Below are 27,950 nucleotides of genomic sequence, written 5' to 3'. Positions count from 1 at the left end.
ATATTACACCAGTCCTAGCCTCACAACCCCGGCTCCATGTGCAGAAGAAATAAGTTACCAAGTAGTGTGGTGGACGGTAGGTCTTTTGGACCTTCAAAATCCAACATGATGTTATTTTGGAGGAATTAAGTGGATAGTGGGCTTCATTGGGCTGAATGGCCTGTTCTCGTCTAATTTTTTCTAATATTCTAATGTGTCCTTTATGATTAATTAAAAAAAATGTGATCCACTGTTTCCAATATTCCTAACAATTCTGCACCTTATATTTCTGCATACATTACTAAAAAATCAAATGCTGGTTTATTAAACATGACTAAAACTAACTGGAAACGCACCGGCATTGGGCCCCCAAAGGGCGCCCTCATCTGACTTCCAAAAATATACATTTATTTTTTGAAAACTGAAAGAGATATTTTGTTTATTTTTATGCTAAAAAACCTGAGAGGATGGTGTCTTGAGTCATATTATTTCACAAACAGCAATACGAAGAGGCACAATAGTACTTGACAAATATGTACGCAAGTTAGCTAGTCGACAGCAAAAATTTTCATCATGATCAGAAAAAGAAAATAGTAGAAAGTAGTAAGCAAAGCAAGCAATTGGCACAACAAGCCATTGCCAGACTATACCAAAAATATAAGCTGTGTGTTTATTCAGCTGCTACCAGTGTTGTCAACAGAGCAGATCATGCCAGGTGAATCCAGCATCACATTGAGCTCCACAGAAGAAGCTTCTTCAACACGTCTTCCTTGCCCACCAATTCACATTGCATAAATCTATCAATTAAGATGTACTGGATGACCTGCCTGCCACAGACCCATGCAGAAGTAACAATATGGAGCAATTAAACAAAATAAGGCAGTAAAAACACAGAATTTTAGCAATTTTTTTTTATTGTAATAAACATGTAGACGGAAATACTGAGGCATGCATTGAATAACACTGAAGATGAAAATTGGGTGCGTTTACACAGGCAGTCCAGTTTCTAATGGGAAGTGCTATAGCACAAAGTGTTGAATAGAGGATATGATTTCAATTTCCAGTCACCAGGCTTTTTGTGCTGTTCACACTGGGGATGCTGGGAGAAATTATATGAGGCATTAGTTTTAGTCACAAAACTGTAAGAAGCTGAGCCTTCATGATCATCTTTTGTGATCTTTATTACACCATCTTCACTGCTACTCAAACTTGTTCACTTGGATTACAATTACTAATACCTTGAGGATTACAGTTTTCCCTGGATTTGTGTTCTGTGTCATGTGTCTAGCTTGTTTGTGTGAGATTTCGTGTAGTTTGGAAACCGTTATCCATGGAGCATGCTCCTTACATTATGAATCATCAACAGACAATCGTTAGATACAATTTTCATTTCTTTCAGGATGCTGTTCACTGGAGACATTTCATTAATCACCATCATCTGCATGTGGTACTGGACTGTGTTTTGACTGTGTCTACGCGGGTTTAATTGTGTAGTACATGTTGAGAGACTAGCATTTGAAGAGAGACCAGTATTTGAACAGAGTGAGAGACAGACAGATGGGAGATGAGCAAAGTGTCACTGCTATCGACCTGGTGGAAAAGTGGATGAGGGTCGAGGTTTAACTGTTTTATACTTTGTATACTCCATTGTGTTTTGTTTTTATTTTGTTTTAGATGCATTGTGTACTGTCTATGGCACCTAATGTATTTAAAAATGTACTTAGCTCTGGAAGTTTTCCACGATCATGGTCAATATCACTTCAATTCTTTATCACTCATTCCATCAGAATACATACCTATTTCTATTACCGTGGTTTTATCTAAGTTCTTTGAAGAATTACATGTAAGATGCTTTAAACACTTTATTCATTTTAATGATGACTTGCTGCCTATTCATTTCAGCTTTAGAAAAGGTGCACATTTCAGTTATTTTTTTGATGTTGACCAAGCATTTAAACATCAGCTGTTTTGATTGTGTGAACCATAAGGCTTTACCATAGAAACTTTAGCTGTTTGGTGATGGAGTTGCATTATACTCTGTCCTATAAAAATTTCTTAACAAGTGGACAACAGTGTGTTGTTATTGACACTAAATTTAGTCTTTGTTCTTCTCTTGTCTCTGGTGGCCAAAGGACAGTGTTTTGGGTCCTGATTTATTCATTCTTTGTTTACCTAATATGTGGCAGAAATTGGAAACTAAATTGATTGCTTATTCTAGTAGTGCTTCTATCCCTAGGCACTGTCTGGATATGGCGTATTCAATCAATAGGGATGTGGCTTGAAAATCAAACTCATTTATTCAATGTTGCATTGTTTTGTATAAAATCACATGGTATTATTATAAGCAGGTCTAGAACTTTGTTTATTATCTACACCCTTATTTATTAATGTTCTCCAGCTTGCTGTGTTTGACACTACCAAGCTATTGTTATAAGAGTTTCATATATGACTAAACGTGTTAAGTTCTCCACCATAACAGCAGGCTTCTCAGGTCTGCCCACAACAGGCTCAACCCAGATACAGCCTGTTCCCAACTACTAATTCCAGGCTTCAGCCTAGCAGGCCCCAAAATGGGGGACTGGCTTTATCTGTTCAAAAAACAACTAGAGTCCCAAAATGTATCAAAAATGCCCAATACAGAAGAAAAAACATGAAAACTCTGGTTTGTATGAAAAAACTAACACAATAAACAAAGATGTATTTAACAAAAATAAAGTATTAAAAATACTAAAATGATATACCTAAGTTAATGACCCTCAGTTATAGTGCAATTGGTTAATTGGATTTATCAAAAACTATGTGCCTAAGTACTTTTAAGTATACAATATTTATATTTTTGTACCAGGGGCTACTATTATTAGTTCACTTGAGCGGCTTACTGTCGAACATATCACATACAGTCCTTAGTGCTGTTGGTGTGAAAGAGACTGCAGTAGAATTTCATATTAAAGCAGTATTCGGTAATGTTACAAAAGGTGATTTAAAGCTGATTCATTCAAAGATGAAATCTGTTAAAAATCTCAATTTTCCATTAGCAGCAATGCTGAACATTTGTATTTTCTATATATACAGTGGATTTTAATAAATGTCTACCAACAAAAAAAAACAACAGTGTGGCTTTTTCAAAAATGCAAGGCTATGCAATGATAAAAAAATGTAATGTAATCAGTTTCTCCCAGATTTCTTGTCACACGTTGCACACACCAGTCCACCAAAGTGACCTATAATGCTGCATCATATTTTTGTGCCCATTTCTATCTGTGCTCATTTTACCAAGGGGATCTTCTAATCGCACATAATTCATGAAGGGGAAAATCCCCCCTCTCTTCGAGTGCTGGCTGGGGTCATCATAGAATTTTAAAGGTTAAACTGGGTCCCAAAGCCACAAAGGCCGAGAAATACTGTTCCAAGATAAACATAGTCTAATGGGACAACAAACTGTTATTCGAAAGTTGCTACCTTTGATGAAATGGTGCTTTTATCGATTCAATTTCACCAATAGATTTGGTGAATGGGGTGAACTAATGATGCTATTTTAAAAATCATAATTTCAAAGCAACCTTAAGAAGTATACAAACTCAGGTTTCTGGGTACGTTACTCTTCTGCAGCAGGTGGTTGTATAGACTGAAACATTACAGTGGTATTTACAGGAGGTGCAAAATCGGCATCCCAGTCAGTAACTGCACATTTCCCCCTAAAACTTTACTCAGGAGACTCTGATAGCAATTAAGGGGATTTCAATCAGTGCAGTCTAATATGTTATCTCCAACCAAGTAGTTTTGCTACTGAAAAATAATATATTTTTTAATTATGCCTTTATTATTTCCCTCCTTATTGGTAAACCTCTGAAGTGGCCATCAACTCCGTATGCCAGTAACCATCCTTTCACAATGACTTAGTTTCTCTTTTTTACGGCGATTTCATTGGGCATTCCATGTTCCTAAAATTCATAACCACTAATAGATCACTAAATAAAGAATAGAGCAACTGATCAATTGAGCATTAAACTGGAACTTTTAAGACCTTAGCAGTAGATTCAATTTGAGCAACAATGCATTGATTTTTGCATTTATCAACAGAGGAGTTGAAAGACAATTTGGCCAGCCATAAAGTAGGGGGTATTCTAAATAACTGTATTAGCCTAGCCTTAAATAGCAGAATCCAAATTTTATGAGGTAAAATGGACAAATGTGCAAATAGATGGTGCAGCTACATCTTTGTCTGAAAGTAAAGATTCTCAGACTACTACAGAAAACAAATGCTCTCATCTTATGCAGGGGTTCTCAGTGAGAGTTGCTATTTTCAGACCCAAAGCTCCAGAGGGTTTTTTTTAAGTTTTAACCACAAATACCAATCTAATTCTGGCTCGTTCAGTTTCTCCAGAAATTTCAGTTAAGTTAAATGCCCACCAAAAACAAATTTCAAATCGAAACTATTGATGGAGGTCTTATAGGTATTGGTTTCACAGAGCATATCACAACCCTCTTAAAACTAATGACATGTATTTTATCTCTTAAAAAGAAAACAATTTCATTTCTCAGAATAATCAAGCCCAAATATCATTCTTGGATGCTATTGGTTGAGAAAACATAATCTATTAATTGGATACAAAAAGAAATGGAGCCATGGAGTGAAATCCACCTTCATTATTTCTTATTAAAAGTTAAAAATTGTATATTCTTCATTTTGCCTCATTGTCTGGTATTGACTATACTGTATCTATGAGTATGTACAGTTTGCAGATTTTCAGTTTGTTCGTGGTTGTTTATATGATTTGTAGGACCGCACTGTTGGGCCCTGAGGAAGGGACAGTTGGTCCTGAAATGCATAGACTGCTCTCCTTTGTGGTTACTTGCTGGGGACTGAACACTTCTGGACATAAAAAAACAACGCAATTGACTACTCCTGTTCCTCCTACACCTGTATTTTTTCTTGGAATACAATTGCATGGAAATGTTTGGAAATTAAGTATATTGAACTATAAGATTGTCCATCAATTGTTGATTTCTATTTCTTGAATACAAGTACTCCACTGTTCAACAATAGTTTTGTTATTTCTTATGTTTTGCTTTTATATCAAATATTAAGTTCATCTCCCCTCTTTGGTATTTGATTGATTTATTTATGGAACAGAAATCTTTGGAAATGTCCTTGAACATGGGACTTAAAATTGTGCACTGGATCTGTTACTTCAACAACCTTGATAATGGCTTTTTTAATTAGTCTTATAGGGAGTTTTACTTTTTGGGAGAACAAGCATAGTAATCAACATCCATGTATTAAATATCAGGACACAATAAAGTTACAGCAAAAACTAACTATCCTCCATACTTGATTTAATCTATTCTCAATTAAATTTCATATTTTGTTCTCATTGTCTAATTTGGATTGGCAGATTCATGTATAAACTATTCACACATGGTTTTAGGGGTTGACTGTACCAGCCTACCTTAAACATACTTATACTCTACCCTTATCCCCAATGTGGATAAATGTGGAGACACATTTATCACTTATGAAATGTTTTATTACTGTTTGTCCTACATAAAAATATGAATTTCATCAAACTTCAGTTATATTCCTTATGATATTTCTTATAAAGGTCTGAGTACGGAGAAAAGCAAGGTGCAAACCATACAGAACTATTAAATGAGTTCATTGTTTCATAGAGTTTGCTAATTTAATCAAATATTAATCCAGTCATTTCCCCTAATAATAAATCTGATGAAGAAGACATCCAGAAAGTTTATTAGGTCTCACGTAAAGCCTTTGATAAATTGAAATTATTATGTACAATTAGCTCCTGTCCTGAATCATCTAGACGTCTCCTTTCCATTTGAACTAAAAGTCAATGCCTCTAGTATAGAGGTTTCCCAAATTATGTTGAATTTCTGCTTATTGTGTTCATTTTGAATAGAATTCATATTGAGATAGTTTAAACATCAAACACAAAGTAATGTATTTATTTTTAGGATAAGGCAGTAGATATCCTCATTAAATTATTGTGGTTAGTTATACTATGGTGTTGTACTGTGTTAGCCATTATGAATATAGTAAGAGGTCAAGCAAAATGACACCTTTTATTGGCTAACTAAAAGATTACAATATGCAAGCCTTCGAGGCAACTCAGGCCCCTTCTTCATGCCTGATTACATTATGTCTGAAGAAGGGGTCTAAGTTGTCTCGAAAGCTTGGATTTTGTAATCTTTTTAGTTTGACAATAAAAGGTGTGGTTAGTTAGAAAGAGGAAAAAACATGAAAAATTAAAATTCCTAAGAAAAGGAGATTAAATAACCTTTATGGTTAATGTTACGGATAGTAAGCCTGACACATTTATATTCACATTTATTTGCTTGGTAGACGCTTTTATCCAAAGCGACTTACAAAAGAGGTAAATATAATCAAGTAATGTTAGTCTAGGGCAAAAGTTGATTGCCACAAGTAATAAGGATGTAAAAACAAATTATTTACAATCATAGATTAAAATCAATACTACAATTAAACTTAATCAACAAATTGACAATATAAAATATCACTGAGTAAAGTTTTTTTTTCTTTTAAATTAGACAGATATTCACAGAACAGATGGATCTTCACTGACAGGCAGCAGTGGACGGTGACCACCACGTGATCATAGCTGATCCACTTACTTGCATTATGAATCTGCTAATCCCTGTTTACATTTCACCTTTCTCATGCCCTTGTCTTGACTTCCTTTGGCTACTTGAGGTCTTCCCTTCTGCTTACCACCCAACTTCAATCGCATTGGCCATATAGCCTGAAGGGGCATTTAATCCCCAGGCATGAGGCACTTCTGGATGCCCATGTGAATTACTTCCAGGGTCCTAGCTGTTCTATAGAACCCCTAAGACTGTATACCTAGCTCTCCATCTTGCAGTCGTAGGTGCTCCTGCTCATTTGTACCTCTATAGAGATAGAGAGAGAGAAGTTGGGAACATACACTGCTACAGCGTATTGCTGCACCCACCACATGGCAAACTACCCGCATTGAGATCCAAGTACAGATGTGTGACAGGTTTTTTTACAGTGGCTGGAGTGCCAATCCTGCCAACATCCCCCAAGTTTTCCCTGCAAGTTGGAGGACTTGCTTGCAGGGCTGGATGCAGATTAACATTATACCCTGGACTGGCGTTTTATGGGTTTCGAAACAGAAACCTTACGATTGCTGACACAGATCCCTAGCCTCAGAGCCACCACTCTGCCAACTTCAATAGAAACCTAGTGATAAATTCCATAAATTCTGAAGAGCCCAAACATGGTATAATGAGACTCCACAGTGCCCTTTATGTTTCTGTTCTTGTCTAGTAATGATCCTGTTGGTCAGAACTAGTGATGCTACCTGAGTTGCATTTGCAGTATAATCAAAGTCCTAAGTTTTTCTATGAAATACGTAGTTATTAAGAAAGATAAATATAATGCAGGCATTTTACAGATGTATTTGAGGAGATTTCAATACAGTCAAAATTTTAAAAAGTACAAAATGGATCACAGCAGTCTGTGTCGTAAGAGGTAGCTAACCCAGGCAGCTCTTTTTGATTCTTCTTTAGTGAATGCATACCTCTTCCAAAATGCTACATAGTTTCTTGCATAAGTACTATATTAGTTGCTTTAAATAATACAAGCTTTCACATTGTTACCACTGAAATTGCCCCATTAATGGCTTACTATACTTTGAAAGCTTTTACTCTACTTCTCTTCTTTTTTAGCTTATTGTTGTTCCAATCTCCTGTTTTTAGACCTTCTTCTAAAGATTTAGAAGGGATGAAAATAAGATCATGTTAAAGAAAAATAGACCTTCTACAATAAAGAGTGCATGAAATACACATTATGTGAAGCTATTTTACAAGTGGTTGTATAACAAACTGGTGACCCTTCAGGGTCCATTCCTACCTTGCATTCAACCCTGCTAAGATAGGCTCAGGCTTCCTATGATCTAATAGTGGAAAGGGCAGGCGTGTAAATGAAGGAATAAATTAAAGGACAATAATGTTTGCTTCTGATATGCAGGATTATAAGCCTGCGTACAGTGTTTTGTGTTTCCAATAACCACACTTCTGCTTTCATTCAAGTTGCAGTGTCTCCTGAGTAAACTTCCCAATTCAACAAGGCCCAGACTGCAGTATACAAGTTGTGCTCGCTGAAAAAAAGGGCACTAGATATTACTAGATATCTTAAACTGTGAAACTTTTGTACTGCCCACCGCACCTATTTAAGGATGCCAGGCTTGATTGACCTGCTGAACAATATGACCAAAAGGTACCTCTGGTCTGGGACAGGTTGAATTCACTCACATCTTTTTTATTAAACACACAGAGTAGCCCATAGAATAGCACCCTGCTGTGCCTTCCATGGAAGGCTCCTTAAAATATTTCGACATTTTCAAGCCATTATTATGTTGTATTCAAAAGAAAGTCTGCCTTAATGCTACCCCTACTGTGAAAATAAGCCTAGCTGAAAATGGACAAAAAATAATAAAAAGAATTTGAAGCAGAAAAACAGCCGGGGGTTGGGCAGGGTTTGGACTGTCTGAGGAGCAGCTGAAGAATTGGAATGGTGCAGAAGGAATTAGCCATTCCATCCATCCATTGATACATCCATCTCTCCACTGATCACACAATCAGCTTTCCTATCCTATGTATCAATCAGTGTATCCAGCATTCTATTAGTTCATCTAGAAACTCACCTAATCATTGTCAGGAAACTTTAGACTCTTGTGTAGTTTATTTTTATCAAAGCTTTTTCTTCGACTTGAAAAAATTATGAACGCATTTCACAAAGGTATTGCATTATTCGGCAAAAAATATTGTGTTTTTTTTCTCACAAAAGCATTGCATTATTTAAATGGTAAATGGCCTGTATTTGATATAGCGCCTAACTAGAGTTCAAGAACCCCCCTAGGCGCTTTACAACACAACAGTCATTCACCCATTGGTGATGATAAGCTACTATGTAGAAGTGAGGCTGCCGAACACTGGCGCCACCAATCCTTCCGACCACCACCAGCAGGCAAGGTAGGTTAAGTGTCTTGCCCAAGGACACAACAGCTGCATTCTCATGCCGGAAGCCAGGATCGAACCTGCGACCCTCCGATTGCTGGACAACCCGCTCTACCGACTGAGCTACTGCTGCCCTACATTTATTTACCAAAGACATTTCCTGCTGGGGTCACCAATAACATTATGCACAGAATGCAATCAAGTGAACAGAATGGAACCAAAGTTGTAGGTATACATTTAATCCTATATATGCTGAGGGGTAAATTTAATCCACCCAGTTTATGATTACAGAGAGCCAGTGCTTATTGCAACAGCACTGGGTATAAGACTAGAAGCAAGCATGGTGGACATTACGCCGGTCCTTTACAGGGTAAAATCAAACATCAAATCAGAAAAGAATGTGCTGGATGTACTCCAGTAGTAGAAACATATAAATAAAGCACATTAGTTTTAAACAAGTTGTTTTCAAATTGATATTTTGAAAGAGTGAGATATGGCTAGTGTTCATATATTGAAAGTTTGGGGGCTTGGGTTGAGATAGGAAGAAGGGGATAGATGTTATTTACTTCACAGCATGTAAAGGGTTAATTATATTATCTTAATTGCATTACTGACACTTTTTCAGTATTAAGTTCTGAAACAGGTAATCATATGCAGTTAAGCACATTCACTGACATCAGTCAATCCACAAATACATGGGGAGAACAAGCAAACTGCATCCACACCCTGGCACTGTGAGAAAGGAATGACAGCTCTGTACTACCATTCTTTCAGTGTTAAACCATCTGTCCTAAACATATTAAAATTAAACTTTATTTAAACTAAATACACATCAATTTTAACAAAATTCTCTTTTTTTGTCCTGCACAATTTCCAAGAGAACTAATATTAAATAAAAACACATTACAGCAAAATCCATTTTATCTTTGAAATTCATTCAATGGCATAATATTTCATAATAAAGCAGCAAAACTTGCATATTTACCTACTGTTCCTTTCAGGAACTCTACTGAACAACCAATTATGTTGCTTGGTTTACTTGAAAATTGTTACACTATTAGAGCCGCGGAACTCGAGAAAGGTTACAGCAGACTGGAGGCATTGTGGGTGTTTCTAGGGGCGGGATAACTGTCAATCAGATTTGACTTCAGTTGTATTTGCAGAGCTGTGGAGGTTCGCTGCAGATAGACTCTGTCGCTTATTTCTGGGTTTCTCAAGGTACTGTATGGGTTGACATCAATGAGCATGTTGATCAGATTGAGGATTCATTTTTGGCTTGCCCTTCAGCAAAAATGTTAACTTCTACTGTTAACTGCTACAGTGTTTTTACTACTCAAAAGGTTCCCAACGTGTTTCATAAATTCTTTGATATTTTACCATATGAACATGTATAGCATAATCTTTTCAAAAAAAAATTTTATTTACATTTGACTGCATCTTTGAATTTTGTGCTCGCAAATTTATGCCTCCAATGATTATTATTTACCAACGTGGCCTTTATTTTCTCAAACATTTTATCATAATTTTTTCCAGATTTAAAAAAGAAAAAAACGTGACTAACAAAAGAACAGATGGCAGCAAGACAGAGATGGTCAATCCATTAGCCTACATCATCCATTGGGTGCCATTTATGAAAGACACCGAGGAGTGTCACTTATATAACTTAAGTGGAGCTTGCTCCGAAAGCCAAGGGTGACCCCCAGCTCCACTCCCCACACCTCAAAGTCTAATAGCTCTGACTGCACACAATGGACACTGAGGGGCACAGCTGATGTCATTAAAGCAATTTATTTAACCAAAAAGTTGTAACTTTATAACTTTTGCTTAGATCCTATTATTAGATTGCAAGCCACATATGTGCTTTATCTCTTCATCAACAGCTGTCACTAGACAACTGAAGCACATGCTTGCATGATGAGCAATCAGCAACAGCAGGCAATATCCTTGTATAGTAATGCAATAATTATTGTAAAACAATGCACTAATTTTAGCAAACAGTACAATAATTATTGTGAAATAACACAACTCTTTAGCAAAATAGCACATTTGCAAAATAACATGAGTTTTTTTTTGAGTGGCAGAAATCAACTTCTCTAGGTTTTGTCTTGTCTATGAAAATTATTTATTTATTTATTTCAAATATATTATTGTTTGTTGCTGTATTTGTGTTTTTCAACGTGTGTTTCCATTTTGAGGCAAGCACGTTTGGCCTTCAATGCCAGCAACGTAAAAGAAGGAAACAAACAACAAAACATATGAACATTTTAATCAACCTCATGTTTTAACCTGCAATAAGAAACTTAGTGATTATGTTTGTCATTTTGTGTTTTTACTTAGACGAATAATCATATTTGTCAAGATTTAGAATTACTTGATCTATAGATTTTGTTTTTACCTTTTTGTATATATTAATTATTTATTTCTGCAGGTCAATCATTTGTCCTGTTATTATGGTGGTGTTAGCATGCTGTGCTTTTGTAAGTGCCATTTTGTTTGTGGTGATGATAATGATGCCTGTTGCCATGGGGTGCATAATGTAACATAGGTGAGGCATACACTGTCACAATGGCACCATTATCTTAGAAGGTGACGGAAGTCACTTTAGTGTTCCAGTTTTCTGATTCTCTTCTTTTACTTGTTTCTTTATTAGTGTTAGCAGAAGCTAAAAGTTGCACATTTTAGTATTAGAACATTTTCTCCATTGACAGTTGATATTTTTGTTTTCTCTCTAGTGTTTTTGACCTTTTGCTTGTTTCTAATGAAGTCTCTGTCTAATCCCCTTTGGTTGTCCCATTTCCTGGTCATTTCTTTTTTCCTCTGCCTTCTGGCACATTTGTGCCCCTTATTGTAATAATTTTTTATGGTACTATAAATGTGATACATGTGTTTTCTTTTCATTCCTACTCATATTCCTATATGTAAGTCTACAATAATCTCTTCCGTATTCTAAAAATGTATGATTCATCCGATTGGATAATTCCATTTGTTCAATTTAAACTCAGAAATCATTAGCCAATAATCTAATAAATCCATCCATTCATTTAATTGACAAATGATGCATCTATGCACACACCAATCTTTCTTCCCATCTAGTTAAGTTTAAAATCAACTTACAAATCAATCCCCCCCATCTATGTATCCATCCTTAAAGTAAAGTCAATCAAGCTATACATTTCCATCAGCCAAACTGGCCAGCAGTTTTTCTGACACTGGCCTGTCTATCTGGTCTACAGCCATTCCCGTTATACCACAACATAAAAGGTCAAAGATCTTAAGTCACTTACCTACTGGCTGATAGCCCAGCCTTGTGGGCCCCCCAAATGGGTTTCTGCTGCCAAAAGGACCACCATCAATAGATCCATAAGACATTTTGTTTCCTGTTCAGTTTCAAATCTTCAAAATCTGAATAGCCAACAGAAAACCAAGAAGATAAGAATCAGTGCAAGACCAAGAGCAAAACAAGGCAGTAAGGCAGCATGTTCAGCACTACTTTGTATCAAACATTTTGCACTACAGTTCTTAGGGTTGCCTAAGTCATAACCTGAATTGCCAGGTGCGTTGGTTTGCAGGGACAGTGAGTTAACTTATCTCTCAACTGTTCTGATTTTATTCAATCAAATGTTCAAGAAATTGACAGAACAAAAACATAACAGATATGCAGAGTCTATGAACCAGGAGAAAGTCACATAGAAGGAGATGATGGACCTTAGTATTCCATGTGGCAGCAGTGCAATGCAAAAAATCATCCAGATACAGGTCAGGTCAAACACCAGAAGAGGGAAAACAAGTGATCTCAGTGGTTTCCATCGTGGCGTGAAGGCTGGTGCTAGAAGGGCTTGTTTTAGTATTTCTGGAACTGCTGATGTCCTGGGATCTTCATGCAAAACAGTCTAGGCTTTAATCAAAGTGATACATTAAAAAAAGCATCTAGTGAGCGGCAATTCTGCTGATGGAAAAGCCTTGTTAATAACACAGGTCAGAGAAGAATGACCACAAAGGCTATGGTAGCGCAGAAAACCACTCTGTACAACTGTGGAGAGCAGAAAAGCATCACTGAACATACAACATGTCAAACCTTGAGGCAGATGGGCTACAACAGCAGAACACCACATTAGATTTCACTCCTGTCAGCCAAGAACAGAAAGCTGAGGCTGCAAGTGGGAACAGGCTCACCAAAACTGGACAACTGAAGACAGTAAACACATAGCCTGGTCTGATGATCTTGTTTCCTGCTGATGCTCCCTGATGGTAGGGTCAAAATTTGGCACCAGCATGTATCCAATTTGCCTTGTGTTAACAGTCCAGGCTTGTGATGATAGTGAAATGCTGTAGAGAACGTTTTACTTGATAAACTTTGCGCCCATTTATACCAATCGATCATTACTTGAATGCCACAGATTATTTGAGTAATGTTGCTGGCCATGTGCATCCCTTCGTAGCCCTTTTCTAATGGCTACATTCAGTAAGATAATGCACAAAGTAAAAAAGCAAAGTCATCTTAATCGTGTTTCATCAACATAACAATAAGTTCAATGTTGTTCACTTGCCTTCACAGCCACTGGATCTGAATTCAAAAGAACACCTTGGGATGTGGTAGAATGGGAGATTCACAGCATGAATGTACAGCTGACAAATCTGTAGAAACTGTGTGATGCAATCGTGTCAGCATGGAGCAGAGTCTCTCTAACATCTTGTGGAATCCATGGCATGCAGAATGGAGGTTGTTTTGAGAGAAAACGAGGTTCTACCCAGTAATAGTGTAGTGTTCCTAATAATTTGATCAGTGAGCATATGTGCAGCTCTACTATATATTTACACACAGAGGAAATTAACATCATTCAGTAAGTTGTCTCCAAGAAAATTCCACATTCAAATGAAAGGAGGAGATCTACACAAAATTCACTCAAGTCTAGGGCTGAAGTGAAAAATCACAGCTGAATGTCATAGTATGTTTTTGCATTGCATTTGGAGCACAAGTTGAGACCATTGCATATAATTTTATAAATCACACCCTTTTCAGCCCACCATCACAGTTTACTGTCTTTTCAACACCTTCCACTGAATAGTTTTCTACTATAAATATTAACATGTCTGCTGAAAGAGAATAGACGTCCTCTGTAGTCACCAACATCCATTCAAGATTCTGGAAATACAGTTTAAAAAATACTCCTCCAAAAATGATAATTGTTTAATATGTTTTTTATGGACATTTTAATGTTTCTTGCTGTTACTTCAGTATTGGGCTCCATGGAAGCCTACTGATTCATACTGTATCTAAATTCTAAATAAAAAATGGGATTAAAGGTTTCTCTCCACCATGGGTGAAGTATTCCTTTAATGTAAAGTGAATTGTAATAAATGCAGGGAAAAGGAATTTTAATTATAAATACAAAATGGGTCAAACTGACCTAAAAGAAGAAAACTCTACACCCCGAAATTCAAAGTGAAAAAATGATGTGGTAGGCTAGTCCATTTTGCCGAAATTTCATTGCAGCAACTCAGAATCGTACTCAGTAGTTTGTATGGCCCCCACAATAATTTAAATATTATATAATAATAACCCATGAGTATAAGTCAGAGAACAGGCCAACTCTAGAGTACTGTGTGCACATTAGTAACAAAAGATTAGAAAACTGAGTTCAAAAGGGAGAGATATACATAATGACCACAATGTTAGAGAGCCAAAGGAGAAATCAAAACAATTGTTATTTGATCAAAGCAGAAGGTCAGAAGCAAGACCAAAATAACACGACAAACTAATAAATTTAATATATCCACACAAAATTATGTAGAAAACATAATAACATAACCACAATACAAAAAGGGCATACTAACTCTAAGAGTTGTGCAGAGGAGAGCAGTCAAATACATCCTGAGATTTAATCAATAAACTTTGGCAAAAAGACGCCACCTGCTCCTCTGGGTATGGTCTTCTATCTAACTCTCTGGTGGGATGGCTTGCACACTCACCATTCCCACAGAAGGAAAATAATCCTGTTTGAGCCTCAATTCTCACCCTTCCTTTCCTATAGCAAGCCACATTGTACCAATGTCAGGAGAGCTCTTGCCCAAACTCCTATGCAGGAAGCAGACTATAAGCCTAAAAAAGCTTTTACTTCTGGATCATGTCTTGGAATCATATCTATGGTCAGACAATTGTGCGATGACGACTCTATATGTCACTGAAACAATGAATCATAACTAACACTTAAAAGGCCAGGTGTGCTGGGTGCCTCCCATGCTGTCTCTCCATCAATGCTTTGTTCCATGGGTGCTATTTAAGAGCCTGAAGATTTTCTCCTTGCAGGTTACAAGTCTTAAATGATCTTTCTTTTATTTTGTTGCCTTCAGAAATACATGTTGCCGAGGAATTCCTTAAACAGGCAAGTTTTGTTATCCCATGTCATTCCATAATTCCCATTCCAGTCACCATTAAGGAGTTCTCTTTTAAATTATGGGTTCTGCTAGGCTTTCTTTCCTGTTATGCCTTTGTCTTTTCTTTTTCTTCTTTTAGTCCCGCTGAGTAATCTGTCACATCTTATTTTGATTTTTTCTCATTTACTGTACATTTACTTCTCTGCCTTTCATTTACCTGCTTTAATGATGAAATATGACAGATTGTCTTATTTATTTCTATCATAGGCTTTATAACAAAAGTGAAAACAAAACACCTGCAGCTCACCCCTACCCAGGGTGCCCTCATCTATTCTAAAAGCTTGTTAACCCTTCATGTTCTCAAATATGACAACATGGCTGTTGTTCCCTGAACTTACTTGGCACTCTTGTTCTTTAGACATCACTATTTTTCCCATCCCCATGATGACATTTCTTTAGTGGAACTTTGAGCTATGCTGCAGTATACAGGGTCTATATGTGCTTCCTGAGATCTGCCAACTACCACCACACCTTTCATATGTTTTACATTTTAAATCCTTTTAGAATGTCTGAGTTTCTCTTTAGATTTTTTTCAACATATTCTTCCATTACTTGAGCATTTATTCATTTGGACTATCCTAGATTTTCTTATAAGACACAACCTTCAGGATCTATTTGAAAACCTCAGCCCTAGTTCTGACCAATGGGCCTGCCATTTGCTATTTAGCCTCACACTGAGCTACTGTTTTTGATTAAAAGATCATTACTGCCTCCAAGAAGCCGTAGTTGATAATCACTTTATTTTAACCTTATAAGGACTGTCAGATCTATCTATGGCTTGGCTCAGAGACAGACCAGACCAAACAAATAATGCTTTGGAAATATGTGGACAGCTTACCCAGGACTGCCCAGATGACATTTGGTATTGGTTACTGCCTATTTCTGACTTTGACAAAGGGATGTGTAGTTCTTATCTAATCCAGGCCTGTATTCTGCAATAATCTAATTGAGGCTAAAGTCACCTTGGTTTGTTTTACACCATGGACACTACCTGTTTTGACAGCTTTCTTCTATTTCTCAATATATATCCAGTGGTAGGTACAAGTTATGCTAAGGTTTGAACCCTCATTCTCAAAAAATGATATATTGAGTAAACCCAGCAAACCTTGAGGGGATATGTCCATGATACAGGCAGGATTCATCCGATTTTAAAGAGAAATAATAATACAAGCAAAACTGGGATAGTTACACAAAAAAGGTAAACCATCACAATTTACTAATTACTTTACACAAAATATAACAAAAATACTTTCCTCATTACTTCCTGGAAAGTGTAATTGTATTACTAATTATTTTAATCTCTAAACCCATTTGGAAAGTACAAAGATGGCACCCGCATGTCCTTTCAGTATTAAAATAATGATGACACCACCAGTAACAGTGAATGTGAATTCAGCAATTAAACACATTACATTAGCCATGTGCCAGTTTAAAACACATGTGAATCAGCCAGCACAGGCCTTTATATACAAAAAGAATTCTTAACTAATATATATATACTGTATATATTCATCCCATTCATCCCGGCCAATACCCATACGCTGTTTAACCATTCCTGTTTTGGGGATCATCTCATTGTTGCCCCTGTAGTGCAGCTGTTGTTAATTTCATTAACACCAAAGCAGCTGAAACTGATTAACAATCCCCTCTGCTATTTAACTGACCAGATCAATAGACCATACTCTGATTAAAACATGTTCCTTTAAGGTTTTTGAGCAGTATATATATACCCCAGCGGCCAATACCCATATGCCGCCAGGTGGAGCCCTCCCTGCAGCATGCAGGTGCCCTGAATGCCAGCAGGGAATTATGGACGTTGGAGTTTTCCTTTACAGCCCTGCTGGATACCATGGGGGCTAATGAGATGATCCCCAAAACAGGAATGGTTAAACAGTTGGAGGCCACTGACATTTTTCCATCCTTATCTTTTGACTGTTTTTTTCACTAGTTTTGCATTTGGCTACAGTCAGTGTCACTACTGGTAGCATGAGTCGATAACTGGACCCTACAGAGGTTGCACAGGCAGTCCAACTTCTCCAGGATGGCACATCAATACGTGCCATTGCCAGAAGGTTTGCTGTGTCTTCCAGCAGAGTCTCAAGGGCATGGAGGAGATTCCAGGAGACAGGCAGTTACTCTAGGAGAGCTGGACTGGGCCATAGAAGGTCCTTAACCCATCTGCAGGACCAGTATCTGCTCCTTTGGGCAAGGAGGAATAGGATGAGCACTGCCAGAGCCCTAGAGCATGCCACTGGTGTGAATGTCTCTGACCAAACAATCAGAAACAGACTTCATGAGGGTGGCCTCAGGGTCCGACATCCTCTACTGGGCCCTGTGCTCACTGCCTACCTGGCACCATGGAGCTAAATTGACATTTGCCACAGAGTACCAGAATTAGCAGGTCCACCACTGGCGCCCTGTGCTTTTTACAGTTGAGAGCAGGTTCACCCTGAGCACATGTGACAGATGTGAAAGGGTCTGGAGAAGCCGTGGAGAACATCATGCTGCCTGTAACATCGTTTGGCATGACCGGTTTGGTGGTGGGTCAGTGATGGTCTGGGGAGGCATATCCATGGAGGGACGCACAGACCTCTACAGGCTAGATAATGGCACCTTGACTGCCATTAGGTATCAGAATGAAATCCTTGGACCCACTGTCAGACCCTATGCTGGTGCAGTGGGTCCTGGGTTCCTCCAGGTGCATGACAATGTCCGGCCTCATGTGGTGAGAGTATGCAGGCAGTTCCTGGAGGATGAAGGAACTGATACCATTGATTGGCCCCCATGCTCACTTGCCAGACCTCAATCCAGTACAACATCTCTGTGACATTATGTTTCGGTCCATCCGACTCTTCCAGGTTGCACCTCAGACTGTCCAGGAGCTCAGTGATGGCCTGGTCCAGATCTGGGAGGAGATCCCCCAGGACACAATCCTTTGTCTCATTAGGAGCTGCAGGGATTGGCATTGGCTCCCTGTGACAAATAACTGGATTAGCACTTTAGAAAACAGATGGATGGATAATTGCAGTAATTGGTTGGATTCTACGTGTTCCTTTCACTTTGACACAACAAAGAAACTTATGTAGTTACAAGACCAACAATCTGCTGTAAATGTACATTGACTTTTCATTATAACATATGTGAAGACATTTTCTGCTTTTCCTCTAAGGGGACAAGTTACTTTCTGAAGGCAACCTATATCCTGTTGTGTGGTGAAGCATGGACCGTAGAGCCCCCTCTCACAGCATGCCTCTATTAACTTCATTTTCATCTTTCTGCTTATGTGGGGTTTTGTCCATATTTCTACTTTCTCTAATGTTCTGTTTTGAACCTTCCATAACACGGTTGAATTGAGAGCTTCACTTCTGTTTTCTATCAGCAGTAATTTTCTTGTGAAGCGATAAAGCACTCATGAGTGGAGGCACTTTGGCTTAATGTACTGTATTTAATTTATTTGTGCTTTCATTAAGGTGTGTAAATATACACACATTTATACATTGTAGAGCAGCCAAACTGTTGTTATTGCCTCTGGTGTGTTTTAATTGGATACGTGTGAAGAGCAAGCTGAGTGGATTAAGCCCAGTTTCTCTCTCCCCCCAACCCAACGCTACCTGCGCTATTGCAACACTCAGCAAAATTTGCTCTTTATCTTGTCTACATTCACTCCAGGTCACAAATGCATCTTGTAATTTTCACTGCCAACCATCATCTACCTGCTGGTTTTGCAAATCCTGCTGAAGTGTTCAATGAGTACAATATGCTGGTTATGACCTGCTGTATTTAGTGGTTAAATGCTAAATATGGAGAAAAAATATTCAGTGGATAGAAGGCAGGCCAGAAAATGCAGTCTTGCTTACAAAGCGTATGGAGCGATGTGGTATAATAGGTCCGCAGCTTAGAAAAAGGTGGCCATTTTAATAAATTAATTGGTTGGCTCGATCTTCATGGGTGTGCGTACTCACATAGCTGCAGGGGGTTGGTAGAGTAACTGGGGTGAGATACACCTGCACATGAGTGTGTGGTCTGTCTCAATTGTTTCATCGGCTTCATGAGGTGCACAATTGAGACTCTGCACCTACGGAGACATATACGAATGAGCCAGCATGAGAAAAATAAAAATAGATCAACAGAAGGAAGACCAATCTGGAGAAGAGAGGTTAGAGAGAAATGAGAGAGAGAGAAGTAGGTAGGAAGACGGGAGAGTGCCGGTGTGAGTAAGAAAGATAGGAGGTAGGCAGCTGGGAAGGAGAGCCCCAACAGGGGAGTGTGCAGCCGATGCTCAGGGACTGAAGAAGTGATCACTCCAGGGGAGCGGTTTAGAGAGCTGGAGTGATGCAGTGCTGATAGGAGCGATTTGCGGTGAGGTGTCGGCGAGGCTTGGGCTGAGACCCCCATTGTGAGCGCCATGGCTTTTGGGAACCCAAGCTTAGGGTTTAAATGGAGAGCCCTGTTGTAGCAGTGGAACCACAGGGACCCAGAACTGTGACAGGACAGCTGTGTCTGTTGACAGGGCGTCTCCTCTGCTGCGAAGCCCCATGAGAGAGGAGACGTCAGTATCAAAGGGATGCACTGGGAACCAGATTTTAAAAGACTGTTTTCTGCCTATGTTTATAACCTTGATTTTTAAAAGGATTATTTTTGTTTGATTTTAACCTCCACCATCACTTTGTTTTATAGATTATTTATTTACTGAATCTTTGCACTGCACTTTGGAACACTGGCTGTTTTTGACTTGTTTAAATAAAAGCACTGGAACACTTTTCCCCCTACCCCTTGCTTTATGTTGTGTTGTCATCTGATCAATCCTTGGGTACATTATCAGCAGTAGTCGGTTCCAAGAGGCTCCCTGGAAGGACCCAGTATTGTGGGGTTGAGCCACACTGTCACAAGCGAGTTAAGGAGTGAAAAACAAAGCTATGCTTGACAGATCCCTGAATGTGAAAATTCAGAAGGCCCAGCAGCAGGATTCAGGACATCAAAAGACATAGGATCAGACACCAGTCCACTGCAAGAGCTGCACTTTACACTCACACTCACAAGAAGCCTATCCAGAATCACCAGTTAACCTAACCTAAACACTAAATGACACCAAATGTCAAGTAGTTTCAGTATTTGGTGTGCCCCTACGCTGACCACTTCTCTTAGTATTACAACAAAACAAATGCCACACACTACACAAACAGCTTTACCTGCCTTAATTAAAGGAGAGGTTTTTATGTGTCTGTCTGGGTGCTAATTGGCTTTCACTCCAACATATGGTACATCACAAACATTTGTAGTGATGAAATACATTGTGTTTCTCATTCCAACAGATGGAAAATCATAAACATTAGTAGTAATGCATTTCATGGCAACACTTTAGTTTAGGCACTGCAAGAATGCAACTATGGCTCATTTACTATTATGTAACAAGTCCCTTACAAATATTTGATTGTGTCCTCCTAACTCAAACCATCAGTATTATTTATCTCTGCGATGTGACCTACTAACATAACTTCACTTTGGAGTGGCCTGAGATTGCTTAACTGAGATACATTTTTATTTATATTACATATTAATGCAAGACCTGTGAATCCTTCATATAAACAAATAATTTTACCATCATATCAATATGCCACACTGCACAGAGATGGATAAGCTGTCTATTGATGTTTTATGTGATATGAAGACCAAAAGAAACTTTTGTTAAGGTTTTGTTACATAAGTGTAAATGAGTAATCAATCAATTTTTACAGTAGCTAAATTTCAGTGTTACCTGTTTTTTACTACTTATGTTTGTGGTGCACCATCTGTTGGAATGACAAATTTAAAGCATTTTATTACTACCTAAATTACAAAATACAGTCCGATAGATGGTGTACTGCAAACATTAACACTAGAATCCCTGAAATGCTATATACAATCATCAAATTCAAATGTTAACAGTTCCCACACACCCAAGGACCGTCCTTCCTGCTGAGAAAAGAAGAGTGTTCATGACTCACCTTGCAGGGGAACTTTAATCGTTGCATTTTACAAGAAAAGGTAATGGTAAAAGAAAACGAGGATGCAATATTAAGAAGCTTCTATTCCAAGACCGTCGCTTCCCCCAGGAAAGTAACCGCAAGAAGGCATGCAACAATAATTTTCTGTAATGTACTATACAGGTCATAAAATGAATTATTCCAAATGTCATATATACCTATGTCTCTCTTTTTCGTTAGTGCGGCTTTGACATCATGCACCAGAAGGTGTATACTAATTCAGAGTGAGTAGGAACACTCAAGAATCAAACTGAATAAAAAAAGTTCCCATCCACAATCATTCTCAGTCACGCACACCACTCACACCCACATCCACAGTTTTCCTAGTCCCAGTCTTGTTTACGCACAAGATCTGACATTGTTTTCAAATGAAGAGGTGGTATAACAAAACAAGTTTGTTATACCATGTCTTTATTTAAAAACGGTGTCAGATCAGGGGTTGGGTTGTGGGAGCGTGAACGTGAGTGAGAGAATAAAACTGAAAAATGATGCTAACTTTGACAAGTAAGATAAAGCAGCTGGTATCAAACCCACAACCTCTCGATTGGGAGTCAGCAGTGCTTACCATTGCACCACACAAGCTCTTGTATCAACAGCCTACCGTAACCTGCTTTCTTTTTCTTTGGTTATAATCTTGAATAAAAACTCACTTGTTTTGTTATAGTTGTACCTTTTGTGAAAGTGTTTATTTCATATTTGGACTTCAGGCTTCACACATTATACACTTTATGTCTACATTTTGTCAATTATTAGTAAAACATGAAAAATGTTTCTATTTTAATAATGTGTTTACATAGATGGTTAAAGACACAGAACCACATGAAGTGTATATATTCCAAATGATGATGTATTATTTACCCTCTACAACTCCAAGCACTTCACTCCAAGATAAACACTGAGCACTGAGAACCTTCTTTGCGAATTGAACTGTGGCGGTGGGCAGGGGAATGGGACAGAAGGCTGTTTGTGTTGATCGACACATCTACAAGACAAAAAACGCTGACAGAGAGGTGTGAATGGATTTAAGATGAGACAGGATTACAAGTTTTTTCGTAAGCTTTGGTAATTCTAGTGGTAATGCCATCTCTCCTTGTTCTTTGCAGTCTAGATGGCAATGAAGGAAATGAACCCATCTATTCTCCCACCAACACTACAGAGCTCTTGGCCCAGTTTACCTTAGCCAAGACAGTCTTTGTAACTCTTCCATCATAAATATCAGCCCATCTACAACTTGTTGTTTTACAACTACCACTACATGGTCTTCAGCATATCACAACATCTTCAAGGTTACTGCACAACCAGGGACAGACAGTCCACTCACTACTCTCCTTAATTTGATCAGCAGGAACTCCACAGCAAAAGAATGTACGCTTGACAAAGACCAATCCTGACTAATCCCTTGAGACACTTTAAACAGGGCACTTAGACCACCATTGATTTTCAGTACACCCTGAATGTCACTATAGAGCACCTGAATGATGGAACTAAAAGGAAGGGGGGTGGAGTTCAAATCCTTTTAGTACCTGCCACCGGCACTTTGCTCTACCTTATCGAATGCCTCCACCTGCTCCATTGAAATGAGACCACCACATAACCTAGACAGTTTACAGATATCAAATGTATTGCTGAGAAAAATGATGTTATCATATATGAATCTGTTTGATATGCAGTAAGTCTGGTCAGGGTGAATATCCATAATAATAATCTAATGGCCAACACTCTACAAAAAGAATTGTAATCTGTGCATAACAAGGCTATTGGCCTCCAGTTCTTAATAACCCTAACCCTTTTTGGAATGAGAGTAACAACCTCTCTTCTACAGCTGGGGAGGGTCAACCCCTGATCAAATCCCTCTTGAAGAACTGTTAGCAGGTCTGATCCCACAAACTCACAAAACAACTTCAAAATTCTAGAGTAGTGACAACAATACCTGGGGGTTTTCCAGTTTTTAAACTTTCATGAATGTTCTTCAAGCTGAGAGCTCCCTGTAAAACAGTCAACTCTTCCTTTGGCACCTGCAGTGGGCCAGTGAAGAAATTCCTTCATGTGTTATCCTTTTCCTTCAGTGCAGATGAAATAAAGTTTAGAAGAAAAATGTACAGCAATTGCACTAATTTGTGCTGAACTTCAAAATTCTTGCTCCAATGGATCACAAAAACAATGGATCATTATACTTTTGCCCCTTTTACTTTCTAGTCTAAAAAGGTACTTGGTCAAAGCATCACACTAACCCTTTATGAGAGCTTCCTAGACTTTATCATTAGTCAATTGTACGAGGGCAGCCTTTACCTTTTTCAACATTTCTGGGTGCTCACTGCCACTACGTGAAATGAAATCCTTTAGGAATGTTGCTATCTCCTATTCCACTGTTTTCACAAAATCATTCAAACTCCATGTGACATTCGGTGTGTACTGTTGACAGAACTGGCAAATCTGCCCTTTTCCAACACCCCACCATTGACTTAGAGAACTGGTTAATTCTTCCTCACAATCGAGTTCAAAAATACATAAAGCAAAATTTTAAAATTGGAGTCCTGATATGAAAGGCTGTTAAAATGCCATTGAGAACTTTTGGTCTTTTAAGGGTGACATAAGAACAGTGGGCACAATAGCCCATGAAGTAAACTAAGTGCCATAGTAATTAAAAGTAACTAAAACTAATCAAGCCTGGAGAGTAAAGAGTGTAATGTTGCATCTGTGCTACATGAACTGCCCATCAGCCCCATTTAGAACCCTCCATACATCCTTCAGGTCATATCACTCAATGAGTGCTCTTAGCTCTCTAGTAGATTGCTGGGGGGCACTGCTTAATTTCTGTCCAGTTCATTCTGTAACGGTGCAGAAAAAAATTTCTAGAGGCAGAACAAACATTACTGCAGTCTATAACTTCCCTAATTAACAACACACATTCATCCAAAGAAGAGAACGCCTCTAGCATTAGTTTCATGCCATGTTGTTGGGTGAACTCTTCAAAGGAGCTGTTCTGAAAACAGACACCCACTGAAGACGCCATTCTGACCTTCTTCAATATAAGTCACCCTATCCCAGAGTTACAAACAGAATAACAGTATTGAAAACACAGTATAATCAAAAACTCTCCCTCACACGTGAGGAAGAAACAAATAAAATCCTGACTATGAAGTAAAGTAAAAAGTTAAGACTGTTGGGTGTGCATTAGCAGGGTTTAATGCACAGAAAATAATATGGATCTGTGTGTAACCCCAAATCTGTTACTGGATCCCTGTTTTGACTTGCTTAAAGCTGTTTTTCCTTTTTTTTATGCATGTTGTAGTTTTCATCTCTTGGTGTCTTGGCAGATAATACCGCTCTAGGTTTTTCTGTCAATGCTTATGTTCTTCATTTTTGGAGTGGCCTTTAAGCTTACTTCAAGATGACATTCATCTTTGTTTTCTGTTTCCCACTTTAAAATCTATCAGCACTTTCCCTTGTGAGACCTTCTTTCTCATGGTGTGACCACAATATTTTTAATTTTTACCTTAAGTCAGGAAGACTCCTTGAAAGACTTATTAATTTCTCCACAAATCTAAAGGGATATTCTAATAGCCATAAAGGTATCTATTGCAGGTCTTGTATACATCCTGCAAATTACAAATTCTACAGTAGGCTCATCAAACAACAATTTAACAAGTGAATCGATGAAACCCCACGAGTTCTGACCTGACAGGGTTACTAAACAAATGAGTCTAAGTCGTTATTTTAAAGACTTCTAACAGGAGGTCTACTAGACACATATGAATATCTGATGTACTGCTATCTTCTGCCAGGCTCTGTTTATCCAGCATATGGTGCATTTTATGTTACAAGCACAAAACCTTTGTGGTCTTGACAACTCCTGGAACATCATAGCTCAAAAATGCAAGGCAAAATGTCATTTATGAAGTAAATAATCACATGAAAATATAAACTAGCCATGTTACCCATCTAAGATGTTTTGTAATCAATGGAGACCTCAACATTAATGTTTGCAGTCCACCATGGTAAATATTGGAATGCATTTTGCAATGCATGTAGTAATAAAATGCATTGCATTTGGCACTCCAACAGATGGTGCCTCACAAACATTTGTAGTAATAAAAAGCATTACTAAAAATGTTTGTAATCCACCATCTGTTGGAGCGGCAAATACAATGCATGAGTGGCACAGTGGTTAAGGCTTTGGATCTTACACTATAAGGTTGTGGGTTCAAATCCCAACACTGACACTGTGTGACCATGAGCAAGTCACTTCACCTGCCTGTGGTCTAATTGGAAAAACTAAAAAAAATTCAATCAGTTGTATCTCAAAATGTTGTAAGTCGCTTTGGATAAAAGTGTCAGCCAAATTAATAGATGTAAACATGTCTGTTATATGTCTTTTGGTATGGGGTTCATAAAATCAGTTGGAATCTGTTGGAATGACAAATGCAATGCATCTTATTACCACAAATATATGTGATGCACCATCTGTTGGAATAATGGAGACATAGTAACTGGATGGACACACGGTTACACAGACACTTTACTTTTTAGAGGTGGATGAGTCTTTATATTGTGCAAAAATAAATAAAGAAAGAAAGAAAGAAAGAAAAGTTTTCTGATTATTATGAAATAAAATAGAATCTTTTTTTGTTTCAATAATGTTGTTATGTTACAATTAATTACTGCAGGGTTTTTTTCAAAAAGGTTTTTTTTTTATTTAACAGCGGGAGTTTTTCGAACAACACATTTCTCACTCTTTTAATGCCAGTGCTATTCATTTCAAAATGCCTCTTTTCATAATGATTTTGTCACTTGTCAATAAAGACAACGACCACCATGTTAAATCTATTCCTATTGGTTATCATTTGCTATAAATTATTTTCGCTTAATTGTAGGTGGTAAGCTACCAAAATCTTTGACGCTACTTGTATTCCAAATGGCAAAGACTTGGCATTGGGCAGGAGGCAGTTAAGAGTTGAGATACATTGGCAGACAAAGAGCAAAAAATCATTTAACACATGACACTATTTTGATAATATATTGGAAATGTGCAGATTTATAAGAGCTCTTCAAAATGTTGATGTTGATGAAGAATGTGTTAGCAGTTTTAAGACAAACAACATTGTTGGCAAGTGTAGCTAAGTTGCTAAACTTTTAAAGCAGAGTATTACCATTTAATAAACACACACACTGCTTGATACATATTTCTGTATGTTTAATTATTTCTATGCATTTTCATCTGCAAAACTATTACAATTCTTACAGTCTCATGGCTTGGAAAAAAACTTAGCAGAACCTGCTTCAGGATTTTATGCTCTTGAGATGGATCTCCCTCACGCCTTTGATCAGCTCTGCCTACTTGACCCGTCAGAGAAGGTGAGGCTTTAGTGTAGTCAGTTAGGCCAGCCTAGGCACTGAGTGTTATACATCATTTTACTTTTCTGCCTAAAATATCAATGAGGACCAACAACCAGGTGTACTTCCACTTTGATCTGCAGGAATAATTGATATTATCTTTATGAAGTTACTGTTTACAAACAGAATACTGAATAACAGTGTTAAAGTCATCCATAAAAGACGTTTGTGAAAAAATGTTTTAATAATAATTATTCTTTACATTTACATAGCGCTTTCTCACTACTCAAAGTGCTTTTACATAGCGATCCTTCAATCTCCAGGATGATGTGACAACAGACATTTTTGTGCCAGTTCACTCACCACACATTAGCTATTAGGTGTTGAAGTGGTGAGAGAGATAGCCAATTAGAGACAGGGGATGATGAAGGTCATGGTGGGCAGTTTAGCCTCGACATCAGGATACACCCTACAAAGGATGCCCTGGGATCTTTTATGACCACAGAGTGTCAGGATCTCAGTTTTACATCTTAACTTTTTACAGCACAGTGTCCCCGCTACAGCACTGGGGCATTGGGATCCACATTCAGACCACAGGTTAAATGCACCCTGCTGGTCTCATCAGCACCTCTTCCAGCAGGAACCCAAGCTTTTCCTAGATGGTCTCTGTAATCAGAATATAAGTTTAATATGTCACTGTGCTCTGTGAAAATATTTTAAATCTGCCTTTCTTTCTACTCACAAAGCCAGATTTAGCACACAGGGGTTCGCCATATAAGAACTGCTAGGTAAGCATTAGAAGACAAAACAGAGACAACTACAAAATGGGCATTTCTGTGTGTCCGAGTCAGCATGAAACTGTATTCTCTGTGCCTTGTTTGGGAATGGCATGATTCACCGAAGTGGGGGCCTGCACATGGAGAAAGAGTATAAAGCCTTGGAACATTGCCCAGCACACCTTTGAAACCAACGGAAGGATGGGAGATAATGTCATCTGATCCGGAAAATCCTTCCAGCGCAGTGACGAAAATGGCAGACTCTATACATCGGGCTCCCACTATCCGATGGTCTTGTCATGGCTTCCTCGTCTGTTATGCCGGGTAAATTGTCATTAAAGAAAGCTAAGTTATTTCTCTTAAGTGATTTCTTACCGACGTATCA

At 38.1% G+C, this 27,950-nt stretch overlaps 1 protein-coding gene across 1 annotated transcript in view; it reads right to left on the bottom strand.

The window, feature by feature from the left end:
- tsnare1 (T-SNARE Domain Containing 1) overlaps positions 1-27,950 on the bottom strand; it is a 935,796-nt gene that overhangs the window by 750,856 nt on the left and 156,990 nt on the right. The window contains exon 2 of the mRNA XM_039737258.1: positions 12,282-12,399. Within this exon, the coding sequence (XP_039593192.1) occupies positions 12,282-12,366 (85 nt within the window). The 5' untranslated portion in view covers positions 12,367-12,399. The remainder of the gene's footprint in view (positions 1-12,281; positions 12,400-27,950) is intronic.

Source organism: Polypterus senegalus, chromosome 15 (genome assembly GCF_016835505.1).
Source record: "Polypterus senegalus isolate Bchr_013 chromosome 15, ASM1683550v1, whole genome shotgun sequence".
NCBI classification, from domain to species: domain Eukaryota; kingdom Metazoa; phylum Chordata; class Cladistia; order Polypteriformes; family Polypteridae; genus Polypterus; species Polypterus senegalus.
The sequence above is the reverse complement of the archived record's forward strand: the minus strand, read 5'-3'. Positions and strand labels throughout refer to the sequence as shown.